At 44.4% G+C, this 15192-nt stretch overlaps 1 protein-coding gene across 6 annotated transcripts in view; it reads right to left on the reverse strand.

The window, feature by feature from the left end:
• C8H1orf185 (chromosome 8 C1orf185 homolog) overlaps positions 1 to 15192 on the reverse strand; it is a 110894-nt gene that overhangs the window by 79374 nt on the left and 16328 nt on the right. For 3 of the 6 annotated variants that reach the window (XR_005583595.1, XR_005583596.1, XM_039484146.1), the window contains exons 4-6: positions 5580 to 5706; positions 4986 to 5058; positions 1075 to 1108 (exon numbers count right to left, since the gene is read on the reverse strand). Coding sequence is in view for 4 of the 6 variants with exons in the window: in XM_039484146.1 (XP_039340080.1) it covers positions 1075 to 1108; positions 4986 to 5058; positions 5580 to 5706 (234 nt within the window). In the remaining 2 variants the exon portion in view is untranslated. The remainder of the gene's footprint in view (positions 1 to 1074; positions 1109 to 4985; positions 5059 to 5579; positions 5707 to 15192) is intronic. The other 3 variants (XM_039484148.1, XM_039484147.1, XM_039484145.1) reach the window with 1 other exon arrangement.

Here is a 15192-nt window from a genome sequence, read left to right on the forward strand (position 1 = left end):
TGAATTATTTTTAATACACTAGGCAAATTATAAAATTAGTCAATGCAAAAGTTAGTTGTTGCTAGGGGTTCCTAACTGATTCATTCCCTTTTCTTCCTGCTTGCAAGTAATAGTGTTCAAATGTTGAGATGTATTTTGTATGTTAATATACCAGACCCAGGAAAGGAGACTGTATTTCAAACTCTAGTTGTTTGTGTATGCTTATCCCAGACCCAGGAGGGAAATTGAGACAGTGGCTCCATCAGGAAATTGGAGAAGTAAACTGCTTCTACATGGAGGACCACCGCACTTATTGCACATTGGCTTATCACTGTGTATGCTTAAATAATCAGTGATAGTACACCATCTCTTAATCTGGTCCATACAGTAAGCAGATGGTTAGGTTGTTAATGCTGCAGAGCAATAGGCATCATCAAATTGCATTACATATTTGGTAAAACTAAAGGGCCTGATTATAAGTTCACAAAATCCACAGTAACTCCATTGAAGAAGTAGCATTACATTGAAAAATTGATGTGAGAAGAGATTCAAAGCCATGATTTATAACCAAACTGATACTTACAGATATGCTGACCTGTTTGTAAAACATGTAGATAGTCAACATGGTTATGTTGGTTAATGAAGAAAGTAAAGATTTGTCCTCATCTCTTTAATTTAGTATGCACTTTTTCAATAAAATACAGTTTTCTTTGTCTGCCTCTGTCTTTTCTATTATTTTGAAGCTAATTAATATTCTTATTGCTATCATAGTTTTTAAGGGAACTAATAGTATTGATGTATAAAGACAGTCAGCATAAAAAAGATAAGGGGCCAGATCCTCAGTGAAGTTATGGCAATTTCCACCAATTGATGGTAAGGCCTGACACGTTAAGTTATTACAATGTTGAAAATATTTTTTCTGTAACTTTTAGAACCTATGCTATGAGGCTTCTGTTATAATTCCTATGTCTTAGTAATGATATTTTCCAATCAGGGTTAGTATTTAATTTTGGCATTTTACTTTCCTTTATTTTGTGCTGGCTTTCAAAAGCGTAAACAAGATTTTTGTGTGCTGGACTCTGAAAGTTATAGTACCTGTTGCTGCCTCTGTTTGCCTTTTGCTTGATTCCTGTCATACATAAAACAAAATGTTATCAAGTCACTAACAAGTTACAAATTACAATAGATTTTATTTTGCTAATTATGTAAAATTATCATATAAGAAAAAGAAGACTAATAGTCACCTTTAATGCTTTCTTAAAAGTAATTTCTCTTAAGATATATTCCAACTCTCAATTATTACTTCTCAACAGACTTTAGACAAGAGTCCAAATGAAGCATTTGAATGAGATAATGTTTTTGAACAAGGTACAAACTATGGGGCAGGTGTGGGGGGAAGGATGGAATAAGATTTCCAAAGCTAAAGTTTGTATAGGGTAAAATCCACAGGATAAATTTTAACTGTACAGGAGGAGTACAAATTGACAGCATAAAAATTAACAAAATACATTTAAACTAATTAAATGTAGTAAGCATTAAATGCTGACATTAAAATAATTGTGAACATTTTTACTAAAGCTACAGAATAATTCTTACTAATTCCTCCTCAGATTATGCTGAATTTTGTTAAAGTTGATAAAAAGATCAGTGTTCAAATATTACTCTACACATATTCAAGCCCACAATTCCATACACTACTATCTCTGAGACCATGGGGATTCTCTCAACATGTTACAGAGTAGACAAAGTTAATTTTTAAGTGACAGCTGTTTAAAATAACACTTCAATTTGGAATCTTCGGGGCAAGGGTAATGGATTTGTAATGTTACATATATCCTACACTAAGTAAAGCAGGAACAACATTAATATCCTTCAAAGGGAACCAAGCTTACAGTGTGCCAGTTGCAAAGATGATTTCCATCTGGTCCTATCAAGGTAGGTATATAAAGAGAGGAAATATCTTAGGGGTATTCAGAAGAAATGGTGTGGTCCTAAAGCTCCTGGGAAAACTGACTGCTTAATTATATCAGGGGATTTTATTTCTCCCTCTCTTTCTAATCAAAATGAGGTAATGAAACCAGGAGATTCCCAAATCAAGATCTGAGCAAGACTCATGAAGAACCCAGGAAACTGGTTTCATCTGCACCAAAAGGTTGTATGCCAAATAAGATTATTTATTCTTTTCCCCTGCCCCCACTTTATTTTAGTTTCCCCAGAGTCTGCCCATGGATTCTTCCTTTTGAGCCACAGTTAGGAAAACCTTTTTTTACTTCTCTGTTAGTTGACAAGAGCAAATATTCCATACTGAAATTAAACAGATTTTAATTAAACAGATTTTAATTTCTGTGTATTAAACAGATCTCTCTTTGGCATTTAGCTTCTATTTGCTAGTGCTCAATGTGGGATACAGAAATGATCACTGCTTCAAATCTTGTCCAGGTCAGTCATAGCCAAAAATTAATATTTGATGGTTGTTTGATATGCATGAAATGAACTGATGGTTTCAGTCCAGTTTCTAGTGGCCATGAATCCACATGGCTGTATTTGGCAATTTTGGTAGCGAGGCTGAGGACTGAATGGACAAGAGACTGAGCTACATTTTGGAAGGGGATCCTTCAAAGACTGAGGCACAGTGGCCTTTATTTTTATTAGACATGAGGACAAATTAAAACTTTTTCAAGCAGTTACCATTTAGCTATTTAACTAGTAACACCTGCCTGTTCTTTAGCATTAGCAGGTTTTTACATTAAACTTTTACCTCCACACACATTCCCACCAGACAGTCAACTGCTCAGCCCTCCACCAAACAGAGATGGGCTTTGAAGTGTGCCTGGAATTCAACAGATTCAGGCTACTATGGACTGAGATGGCAGAAAGGGAGGAAGAATGTTCCAAAAGAAAGGGTCCCTCAGAGAGAACAATCTCCCAGGATACCCCTCTCTTATAGAGAGGGAAGGAATCCAGTTTGAGTGCTCTCAGTGATCTCAAAAGCAGGGAAAGGAAACAGTAAGGGGTGGAAGGAGGGCTCCTTTTCTTTTTTTATGCTCACACCAGTGGCTTTATCTCTGCATACAGAGCTTGGATTTGAGGTTAACAGAGAATTGGGGTTGCTAGTAGGAGTGTGTCTGCTTCCTGTAAAATGTTTGTTTTTCTTCTCTATTTTTCTGCAGCTTTTCCATGACTGGGAAGCCAGTGAAAGAGTGCAGGTCCTCTTCGGAGTAGGACCCTCGGGCTGAGTTTCTAGTTCTTCTATAAGCCATTTTCTGCAACTCTGGAACCCTCAACTGACAGGAAAGTCAAAGTGGGGCCCTGGCCCACAACGGAAAGTTCCTCAATTGAACATCTAAGTGAAAGAAAGGATTGAGCAGACAGAATGGAAGGTGAAAGAAGCCTGAGGGGACAGTCTCCAACTTATTAAAATTTGAGGCTGAGAAACAGCACAAACTGCAAACCCAGGGCAAAAAAAATGGTCCTTGTGATGGTGGCCCTATTCTCTAGGTAGTAGAAAAGGAAGCCAGTTTAAGGTTAATGTGGGGTGGGGAGAGGAGGAGAATCCTACTTTTTGGTGGGGTGTCTGCAGTGTCTAAGTTCTCATCTGACACAAACTCTGGCGTCCGTTAGATCGAGGGTGGCATGCCAATCCCCAGGATCCAGTGAGGGAATGATGGAAGCCAAGGGGACCATGCGGGACTTCAGGTTCTTGAGATAGTGGTTTAGACTGAGCAGGTCTAAAATGGGTCTGAGACCCCACTCTTGGCTTTTGGGATTAGGAAGTAGTGGGAATAGAGCTGGTCAGGGCTGTGAGCCAGGGGCCCAGAGCAGAGCTGGGATCAGAGCGGGGCTGGATGGCAATCTCTCTCTCTGACACCCAGGCCCCACTGTGCCCCCCGAATGTTCCTTTGTGCCCCCTAGGGGGCCATGGCCCACAATTTGGGGACCTCTGATCAAAATCTATATAAACTATCTAAAACTAACAAACTACTAAACTATTTACACTAAAATTTGAGAAAAAAACCACTAAAATGAGATTGCCTAAGCCATGAGAGGTTCCAGCAACCATCATGGGTGGTAAGAAGGAACTGAAGGAGGGCAGGACTGGCAGGGCCTTATATCGGCGCTATGATTGCACAATGCCAGAGGGTACTAGAGCTGACCCAACGGATACCGCTAAGGGAAAAATTGCTGGCAACTGTGCTTGGGATACACAAATACCTATATTGGAATGGACATGTGCAAACACTCAAAGAAGAACCATCATATCTACAGGTGCATATTAGACCCAAAGTAGTATTATTAATGGACCACAAAGTACCCATTGACACTTATTAGCAGTTTAGTGCAGTCTTTATTTCCTTGACGCATATATGCCAATTAAGTCCCACACCAAAAAGGTCCCTCAAAGCATTGATGTATTGGAAATATCTATATTGGAATATTTGAAATAGTTTGCTGGAACTGAGGAAGGATCTCAATCAGCATGTTAACTGGATTTTGACAATATGGGGGCGCTAAACAAAGAAGTGGGGTGTGATTTTTGAAGCACTTATGTTAACATGCACTAGGGAACTTTTAGTGCATGCCAGCAGGGTCTACACAGGCCTGTTAGTGTGCAGCATGTCAGTGCACTTTAGAAATCACACCCATCTGTTACTCCTCTTAGGAAATTGTGATATAGTCAAATATGGACTGTCCTTGTAATGGAAAAGCTTTCACACCAAATATATACATAACAAAAGTGTCAGAGAATAGGTATTTAGACATTTGGTAACCTTTTTTACCATACTCAGTGGAGGAGGGCTCCCCAGGCAGCAAGCCAGAATCTTTAGGCAGGTTCTTTGAATGTTAACCTGATGCTGAATAAGTAATGTAGTATGTTTTATTATAACTTTGCCTTAATAAGAAGTTTAAAAAAAAGAGAGAAAGATATCACCGTCCTCTAATGTGAACTGCTGTACCAGGTAGTCTAGCCCTTATTCTAGGAATAAGGACAAATGGTGGAGGCTCACCAGGGTGGATGGTGTGGGAAATGGTGCGTCTTGTTAAAATTCTCAGTTTCATCATAAGAGAGATAACTTTGGTCTAGAAATTAAAGATACAAGTGACTTGGGACCTGATCTTCAGATGTGTTGAGCATCCATAACTTGCTCTGACTTCCCCTGCACTGCCTCCAGACCAACACTACCTATGTAGATTTTTGCACTCTTCACTCCCCTATTTGCTCATCTATTTAGGGGATGAACATAAACTTGCTCTAAGATATGTTAAGGTACTTTACTCTTGAAGTAAATATATGGTGCTTTTTCTTAAAGAACTACCTTGGTGGTTTGTTACATATTACTCAGAAAAGAGAAATATTCCTTATAACTGATCACAAAATTGTTTTGTAACAATGCTTTTTTATAAATATCTACTATGTCCCAAGAACTATAAGGTGACTTACAGTCGGGGCAGGATACAATTAAGACATAAAGAGGTATCTTTGTGGAACTTTAAAGATATAATGTATAGCTACCCTCATACCACCAGACTAAGAACAAGACTGGAATTCAAATAATGTTAGGGCTGCATTTTATTTTTAGAATAGAGATGCTAGGTTTTACCTGTGATTTTCCAACATGAAAACTCTGAGAGAGAGACATATGCTTATAATGTTGAGCATCAATTGGTACAAATTTGTTTGGAAGTTCTTCATCTTTCATAATGGTTCTGAGAAACTGAAAAAGCTGCCTGAAAGGAATATGAAATAGAAGGATAAGAATACACATGAAATTTAAAAGTATGCATGTTTGTGGAAAGTTTTGAATTCAGAGCATGCTAATAAATGTAACAACTGTAAGCAAACATTTTTCTTTTATTTTCATACTAATGTACAGAGGTCCTCAGGGTCATTAAAAATACGACATGAATGCATGTGAGAATAATGCCTATGATAACTTTGTCAGGACACTTTGTATTTTACCACTGATAAGAAACTCAATAACAAGCAGCGATGCTGAGGTAAGTCCTCAAACTAAAACTATATAGGACCTCAGATACACACATTTTGAAATCATCATTTGAATTAACTGGGTTTATTTTTGAGTCTACAGGATTGTCTCACAACAGCTAACTACATTAATCCTTTACATGAACTTTTTATTTAGTAAAGACATTTCCATCTCTACTGTGGCAAAGTCCCGACTCAGTCTCCCCAGCCTCTGCTGTTTTTAGCTCTGGTGAGACCGGCTTGGGTAATGCAGTCCCCCTTAGAACTCAGGGGAAGTCTGTCCCCTGTCTTCCCATCAGTCTTAGTTAAAGTATTTTTTTTACCCTGCCTTGTAGGAGAGCGTCCTGCCGCTCCTCCTGGGGAGGCTTGCTGCTTCAACACTCCTGGCAGCAGGCTCCTTCTCTCTCTGCTTTCTCCCCCGCCCCCCCTTCCTTCCTTCCTTCCTTCCTTCCTCCCAGGAAGGGGTTTAAAAAGGTCTCAGGCAGCTCCAAGTTGGAATCAGCTGATCCTAATTACCCTCAGGTAGCTCCCCTCAGCTGATTCTAATTTGCTACCTTGGTAACCCTTTCTCAGCTGAACCTGATTGACCTGTAGTTGCCTCTCAGTTGATAAGGAGGAGGGCCTTTTAACCCTCTGGGACTGACTCCTCCCCCCCTCTTGCAACTGTCTGTCCTGAGTTTATCACACATCCCCCCCGCTCAACACTACAGGGTTGGGCTACTTGGGTCGGCAAACAGTGTACCCTTGAAAGGCCATCCCATGCTTGATTCCAGACCTATGTTGTACTCTGAAGTGGAAGGGTTGTAGCGACAGGAACCACCTGGTCACTCTCGCATTTTTCTCTTTGTTTTGGTGCATCCACTTCAGAGGAGCATGGTCCGTGACAATGGTAAACTTCCGTCCGAGTAGGTAATAGTGAAGACTTTCAATGGCCCACTTTACGGCCAGGCATTCCTTCTCTACTACGGCATATTTACGTTCCCTGGGCAGGAGTTTCCTACTGAGGAACAGGACGGGGTGTTCTTCCGCTCCAACCAGTTGTGAAAGCACCGCTCCCAACCCAACCTCTGAGGCATCCGTTTGCAAGATAAACTCCTTCTCCCAGTCTGGAGCTACCAGCACTGGGTCGGTGTAGCGCGCGGTTCAATCTCTGGCGAACGCCTCCTCAGCAGCTAGACCATCTCACTATATCTGGGCCACGGGCAGGTCAGTTAGCGGGCATGCCCTGGTGGCGAAGTGGGGGATGAACCGCCTGTAGTACCCCACCAGCCCCAAGAATGCTCTGACCTGTTTCTTCCGGACAGGTCGGGGCCAATTCTGTATTGCCTCTAACTTGTTGAGTTGGGGCTTCACCACACCTCTCCCCACTATATATCCAAGGTATTTGGCTTCTGCTAGCCCAATTGCGCATTTGGAGGATTTGCAGTCAGCCCCGCCTTCCTCAAGGTGTCCAGGACTGCTTCCACCTTCCCTCCCAATCCGGACTATGTATAATGACGTCATCAAGATAGCAGTTTGTCCATGAGCCGTTGGAAGGTTGCAGGAGCCCCATGTAAACCGAAAGGGAGGACAGTGTATTGATACAGTCCCTCTGGAGTTGAAAAGGCCGTCTTCTCTTTGTCGGCCCTGGCCAAGGGAATTTGCCAATAACCCTTAGTCAGGTCAAGGGTGGACAAAAATCGTGCTTTCCCCAGTCGGTCAATTAGCTCATCTATCCGGGGTATAGGATACGCATCAAATTGGGACACCTCATTCAGTTTCTGGAAGTCATTGCAAAATCTCATACTGCCATCCGGTTTAGGTACTAGGACCACGGGGCTTGACCATTGGCTATGAGACTCTTCAATGACCCCTAACTTCAACATTTTCCTGACTTCTGACTTGATCTCTTCTCTTTTTGCCTCTGGGATCCGGTATGGCTTTACATTCACCTTCACTCCAGGCTCTGTGAGGATGTGATGGTGAACCTCAGTAGTCCGGCCTGGCTTTTCTGAGAACACGTCCTGGTTGCGTTCGATCATGTTGATCACCTCCGCTCATTGGTCAGAGGTCAATTCTGGGGATATTCCCACTTGGCCAGGCAGGTTGCTCTCGGGAGGAGGTGACCCTATAGTGACCACATGCGCTTCTCTGTCTTGCCAAGGTTTCAACAGGTTCACATGATAGATTTGTTCCAGCTTCCGCGCCCGGCTGTCGGACTTTGTAATCGACCTCTCCAACGGCTTCTATTATCTCATACGGCCCCTGCCATCTGGCCAGGAGCTTGCTCTCTGCTGTGGGTACGAGTACCATCACCCGATCTCCCACCTGGAATTTTCGGATCGTCGCCTGGCGATTGTAATATGTTTGTTGGGCCCCTTGTGCCCTCTCCATGTGTTCCCGCACTATGGGAGTGACTTGGGCTATCCTGTCTTTCATCTGCAACACATGCTCGATGACGTTTCTCCCTGGGTTCGGCTGTTCCTCCCAACTTTCTTTGGCAATGTCCAGTATGCCACGGGGGTGGCGACCATATAACAGTTCGAACGGGGAAAACCCAGTCGAAGTCTGAGGCACCTCCCTGATCGCAAACATTAGGTACGGTAGCAGGGTGTCCCAGTTCCTCCCATCCCGGCTCACCACCTTCGTATCATGTTCTTCAACGCCCTATTAAACGGCCATCGGTCTGCGGATGATAGACTGATGTCCTTAGGGTCCGTATGTGGAGCATTGCACATAGATCCTTCATTAATTTAGACACAAAGGGAGTTCCTTGATCTGTCAGGATCTCTTTGGGTATTCCCACTCTAGCGAAAATTTGGATTAATTCTTTAGCTATGGTCTTGGACGTAGTGTTCCGTAGGGGAATGGCCTCGGGGTATCGGGTGGCATAATCTAGCACCACCAGTATGTGCTGATGGCCTCGGGCTGATCTTTCTAACGGCCCTACTAGGTCCATAGCTATCCGCTCAAAGGGGACTTCAATAATCGGGAGAGGTACCAAAGGTGCCCTTAAGCGTGGTCGGGGCCCGTGTAACTGGCATTCTGGACAGGAGGCACAATATCGTCGGACAGCCGCATATATTCCAGGCCAAAAAAACCTCTGCAGAATTCGGTCCAGGGTTTTATCTACCCCTAGATGTCCCCCGAACAGATGGCTGTGGGCTAGCTCCATCACGCCCCTCTGATGTTTCTGTGGTACTAGGAGCTGTTCCACGACTTGCTCTTGGACACGGACGACTCGGTACAGCAGATCCTTCTTGATCATATAATACGGCCCTGGGCCCTTGGCTCTCCCTTCCACAGGGACCCCATTCACCTCCACTACTTCTTTGCGAATGTTCTGGTATACTGGATCATTGGCCTGATCCTGTCCAAAATTTTCTAGTGAAGGTCCAATTTGCCCAAACTCAGAGGGTTCTATTTCCCCCTCCCCTTCAAGGGAGGTCCCTGGGGAACTGGGCCCGGCTATTGGCTCCCCAACCTCCTGCCTAGTCCCCTTGTCAGTTGGGCCAACTCTCTCCCCTACGAGTATAGGCTTCTGGTTCTGGGCCAAGATGCTCGTTCCCCTCCTCTTATCTGCCCTCCTTTCTCGCCGAGTCTTCCTGGTTTTCCCAGGGGGCGAGAATAAATCCTGGGCAAATTCTTGGAAGGCTGGGGGGTTGCTAACTATTGAGGCCACCCCATTGCTCTCTGGGGTGTTATCTTCATCTGGCTCCTCTCCAGGAAGTAGACTGCCAAACCCTGGGAAGTCTCGTCCTATGAGGACTGGGTAGGGGAGTTTCGGGACCACCCCCGCCATCACCTTAGTGGGGTTTCCTTGGACCTCTATTTTCACTCGGATGGTCGGGTAGTAATTGACATCCCCGTGGACACAGGATATTCCTGTGCGCTTGGCCCGGGATAGTTGATCATACCTGACCAGCTTTCCCGAGACCAGCGTGACCGCACTTCCTGAGTCTACTAACGCGGTGGTCTTTATACCATTCATTTTAACTTGCCTAGTATATCTATGAGGGACCATCGCTACTCCTACTAGACTTATCAGGTCACATGGCTCTTCTAGGTTTCCCAGGTCACATTGCATGGGCTCCTCTAGGTTTGGGCATTGGGCAGCTACATGCCCTATCTCTCCACATGCATAGCATCGGTACCCTCCTCGGGGCAGCCCCTTAATTTTTGGGCTGTGAGGCTTTACCCCCCGAGTCTCTCTCTCCCAGTCCCCAGGTCCCTCCGAGTACTTTGGCCGCTCTTTGTCCTCCTTCTTCCCTGCCATAGTTCGGCCTGGAGCTATGGCAACTCGGGACCTTGGTACATAGACTTGCCTCCTATCCTGGCGCCTCCCTTCCCCAGTGGTCCGAGAGAGTTCCTGTGCTGCTAGATGTCTCTCTACAAGGGCAACTAACTCATCATAGGAGGAGGGATCATTTTGACTGACCCATCCTCGTATGTCCGGCGGTAGCCCTCTCATGTACCTGTCCACAACTATGGTTTCCACGACTTCCTCCGGCCGGCGGGTCTCGGGGCACAGCCACTTCCGGGCCAGATGGATTAGGTCAAACAGCTGGGACCTCGGGGCTTTGTTGGGTCGGTATTTCCACTCATGGAACCTCTGCGCCCTTATAGCTGTCGTCACGCCCGACCTCGCCAGGATCTCTGCCTTTAGCTGGGAGTAATCAGAAGCTGCTTCTGTTGTCATATCAAAATATGCTTTCTGTGCCTCCCCACACAGAAAAGGTGCCAGGATACTGGCCCACTGGTCTTGGGGCCAGGCCTCCCGCCGGGCCGTCCTCTCAAATGCAAGGAGATACGCCTCCACGTCATCATTCATCTTCATCTTCTGTAAGTAATGGCTTGCGTGCAGGGGCCGAGTTCCATGGGGGCCGCTCGTTAGGGTGGTCAGGGCCTTTAGCTGGTTCACAATCTCATGCAAGGTGGCTCGATCTTGAGCTGCCTGGTTCATCAGGAGTTGATTTGTCTCCTGCTGCATTCGCACCGCCTCCTGCTGGGCAGCCATCTGCACCCTGGTAGCTTCTTGTTGGGCCGCAGTAGCCTGCACCAATGCCTTCACTACATCTTCCTTTTTTTTGGGGGGGGGGGGTGTTTTACCCTGCCCCGAGACGGTTTGCCGCAAAGTCTCACTCAAATCCCACCTCTGACACCACGTGTGGCAAAGTCCCGTCTCAGTCTCCCCAGCCTCTGCTGTTTTTAGCTCTGGTGAGACCGGCTTGGGTAATGCAGTCCCCCTTAGAACTCAGGGGAAGTCTGTCCCCTGTCTTCCCATCAGTCTTAGTTAAAGTATTTTTTTTACCCTGCCTTGTAGGAGAGCGTCCTGCCGCTCCTCCTGGGGAGGCTTGCTGCTTCAACACTCCTGGCAGCCGGGCTCCTTCTCTCTCTGCTTTTCCCCCCCCCCCCTTCCTTCCTCCCAGGAAGGGGTTTAAAAAGGTCTCAGGCAGCTCCAAGTTGGAATCAGCTGATCCTAATTACCCTCAGGTAGCTCCCCTCAGCTGATTCTAATTTGCTACCTTGGTAACCCTTTCTCAGCTGAACCTGATTGACCTGTAGTTGCCTCTCAGTTGATAAGGAGGAGGGCCTTTTAACCCTCTGGGACTGACTCCTCCCCCCCTCTTGCAACTGTCTGTCCTGAGTTTATCACACTACTTGCATTCCCAGTAAATTATTAATATAAAGGTTGTGTATTTTATCTTTTTCTGTCTCTTTCTCTTTAAGAGGCAACAAAAGTTTTTGAGTCTCATCCCCCTCAACTCTGATGGCTAGTTCCCCCCACACTATCTTGCTCTTCCCTTCTCACTTCTGGCTTACCTATGGATCCCTAATGCATAATCAAGGACACATAAACTCCTGCTGCCTGTTCTTCCCAATTCCCTATCCTACTTAACGTCACCATATTTTCCCTGCCCTATTACTCCTATAGTGTATCTCCTATTACCACAACTTTGCCCTCCATTACAGTTGCTGCTTTCCCTTTATCAGCCTGTCATAGTTTACTTGTATCTCTCTGCATCTGGCTGCCCTTGTTTAGCCAGTTCTTCAAAAGTACAGAGGGAAATAATTCAACTCCAAATAACCCTAGGAGTAGGTGGCTTCTTGCACTCCTCCATTCCCCCTCACAAATTCCCTGTGTACCACCCTCCCATCCCCTTCTATTTCACGGACTTGTTGCAAGGCACCTACCCCCTTCCTTGTACCAGGTACTCTGTGGGATCCCCATTCTCCCATGACAGGGTCCTCCATTGTCGTCCCCCCACCCTTCTCAGGGCTCTGTGTGTACTTCCATTCCCCACTCTGCTCCCTCACCATTCTCATTTAGTTTGTCTGGAAGAGAAGGCTTTCAGGGTGTCAACACCATCAGCATTGGATAATGGAGTGGAGAGTATGCTTATAAAATCTGCAGATGACACCAAACTGGGAAAGGTTGCAAGCACTTTGGAGGACAGGATTAGAATTCAAAATGACCTTGACAAATTGGAGAATTGGTTTGAATTCAACGAGATAAAATTCACTAAAGATAATTGCTAAGTACTTCACTTAGAAAGGAAAAATCAAATGCACAGCTACAAAATGGGGAATAACTGGTTACGTGGTATTACTGTTGAAAAGGATCTGGAGGTTATACTAGATCACAAATTGAATATGAGTCAACAATGTGATGCAGCTGCAAAAAAGGCTAATATCATTCTGGGATGTATTAACAGGAGTGTTGCATGTAAGACAAAGGAGGAAATTATCCCGCTCTACTTGGCACTGGTGCAGCCTCAGCTGGAGGACTGTGTCCAATTTTGGGTGCCACACATTAGGGAAGATGTGTCCAAACTGGAGAGTCCAGAGGAGAGCAACAAAAATAATAAAAAGTTTAGATAACCTAACCCAGTGGTGGGCAACCTGCGGCCCGCAAGCCACATGTGGCCTGTCAGGGTAATCTGCTGGCAGGCCGCTAGACCGTTTGTTTACATTTGCATGGCTGTCTGCTGCTTCCAGTGGCTGCAGTTCGCCATTCCTGGCCAATGGGAGCTGCGGGAAGCAGTGGCCAGGCCCACACCACGGGCCACAGATTGCCCACCACTGGCCTAATCTATAAGGAAAGCTTAAAAAACCCGGGCATGTTTAGTGCTTGAGAAAAGAAGACTGAGGTGGGGAGGCTAATAATAGCCTTCAAATATGCTAAGGGCTTTTACAAAGAGGACGGTGATCGACTGTTCTCCATGCCACTGAAGATAGGACAAGAAGCAATGAGGTTAATCTGCAGCAAAGATTTAGGTTAGATATTAGGAAAAAATTTCTAACTATATGGGTAGTTAAGTTCTAGAATAGGCTTCCAAGAGAGGTTGTGGAATCCCCATCACTGGAGGTTTATAAAACAGGTTGGACAAACGCCTGTCAGGGATGGTCTAGGTTTATTTGGTCCTGCCTCAGCAGATGGAACTGGACTTGATGTCTTCTCGAGGTCCCTCTCAGTCCTATAACTTTATGACTTTAAACTGTACTGGGAGGATGGACAGAACTAAGTTGGGGGTATCATTAAAATGAAATGTGTTCATGACTGTCAACTGATTCTTTAAGCTAAAGACAATTACAGAGGTGACCGAAGCTACTAGCTCTACTAACCAAATGCCAGGGGCTGCTGGTATCCTCATCTCTCTTTTTTTCCAGTTTTCACCAAAATCAGTAGGATTCTAACCACTGATGCCTAGAAAATTCCCTGAAATTTTGGAATTGATCAGATGCGGCATTGAAAAATTATCATATTACAAACAGGCAGACAAAGAGAAAAGCCATCAAGTTGAGTGTTAGACCTCGATTCGGTCGGCCAACTAAGCACAACATATGACAAATCTCACACTTGCCTGTTAAATCTCCCTGCTTTAATGGCTGTGACATTTTAAAAAAGTTTTATTATGGTCAGCACACTGTGTAAAAACTGCATTTTCATTCTTAACAGATATGTATGCATTCAGAATCATACCTGCTACTTTGCTAGCTAAAGGCAATTTATACTTCTGTTACCACTTCAGAGGCAATATAGGTATGGAGGAGTGAGAACAATTATCTTTTGACTGACACAATTATATTTTGAATAATTTTGACTGATTAATATTGCTTGTATTATGGTAGGCCAGGGTGGAACCCCACTGTGCTAGGCACTGTACAAACATATATAACAGATGGTCCCTGACCTGAAAAGCTTACAATTTAATGGAACTGTTAGCTAAATTTCAATTGCAAATTGCAATCCCAAACCTGAGCCATTCTTTTTAGGTGACAAATCTGAGGAAATCTCCCAGACTGAAGTGTTATTAGAGGAAGTTTTGGAACAAATGGATAAATTTAACAGTAATAAGTAACCAGGACCAGATGGTATTCACCCAAGAGTTCTGAAGGAACTCAAATGTAAAATTGCAGAACTACTAACTGTGGTATAAGCAACAATTAAGATAGAGGCGTTGTTTTGTGAAGCTTCGTTTTTTGTGTGAGTGGTCTTTGGTGTGGGGTGAAGTGGAAAATACAAAGAGCCAGATTATATATGAGCAAGCAAGCTATGCTTGCTTGATAACCTTGTCTCTAGCTCTTCTCTTGCATACCAACTTGCCCTGAAGCCCACCACATCAAGAAAGGTGAACTACATGCTGCTCTAAAGCTCGTGTTATTATAATTGCCACAATCTCTTTTGTTTTACAGATCCAGACTTCTGATACTTAACTGTGGTATGCAACCTGTCATTTAAATCAGCTTCTGTACCAGATGACTAGAGGATAGCTAATGTGACAACGATTTTTTAAAAGGCTTCAGAGGCGATCCCAGCAATTACAGGCCAGTAAGCCTAACTTCAGTACCAGGCAAACTGGTTGAAATTATAGTAAAGAACAGAACTATCAGACACAGAACATGATTTGTTGGAGAAGAGTCAACATTGTTTTTCTAAAGAGAAATCATGCCTTACCGACTTACTAGACTTCTTTGAGGGGGTCATCAAGCATGTGGACAAGGATGATCCAGTGGATATAGTGTACTTAGATTTTCAGAAATCCTTTGACAAGGTCCCTCACCAAAGGCTCTTAAGCAAAGTAAGCAGTCAGAGAAAGTCCCTTGTGGCTTTAAAAAGTGAGATGGCAAAATCTGCAGATGATACAAAACTACTGAAGATAGTTAAGTCCAAAGCAAACTGTGAAGAATTACAAAGGGATTTCACAAAACTGGGTGACTGGGCAACAAAATGGTAGATGAAATTT

This window comes from Mauremys reevesii, linkage group 8 (assembly GCF_016161935.1).
Source record: "Mauremys reevesii isolate NIE-2019 linkage group 8, ASM1616193v1, whole genome shotgun sequence".
NCBI lineage: Eukaryota > Metazoa > Chordata > Testudines > Geoemydidae > Mauremys > Mauremys reevesii.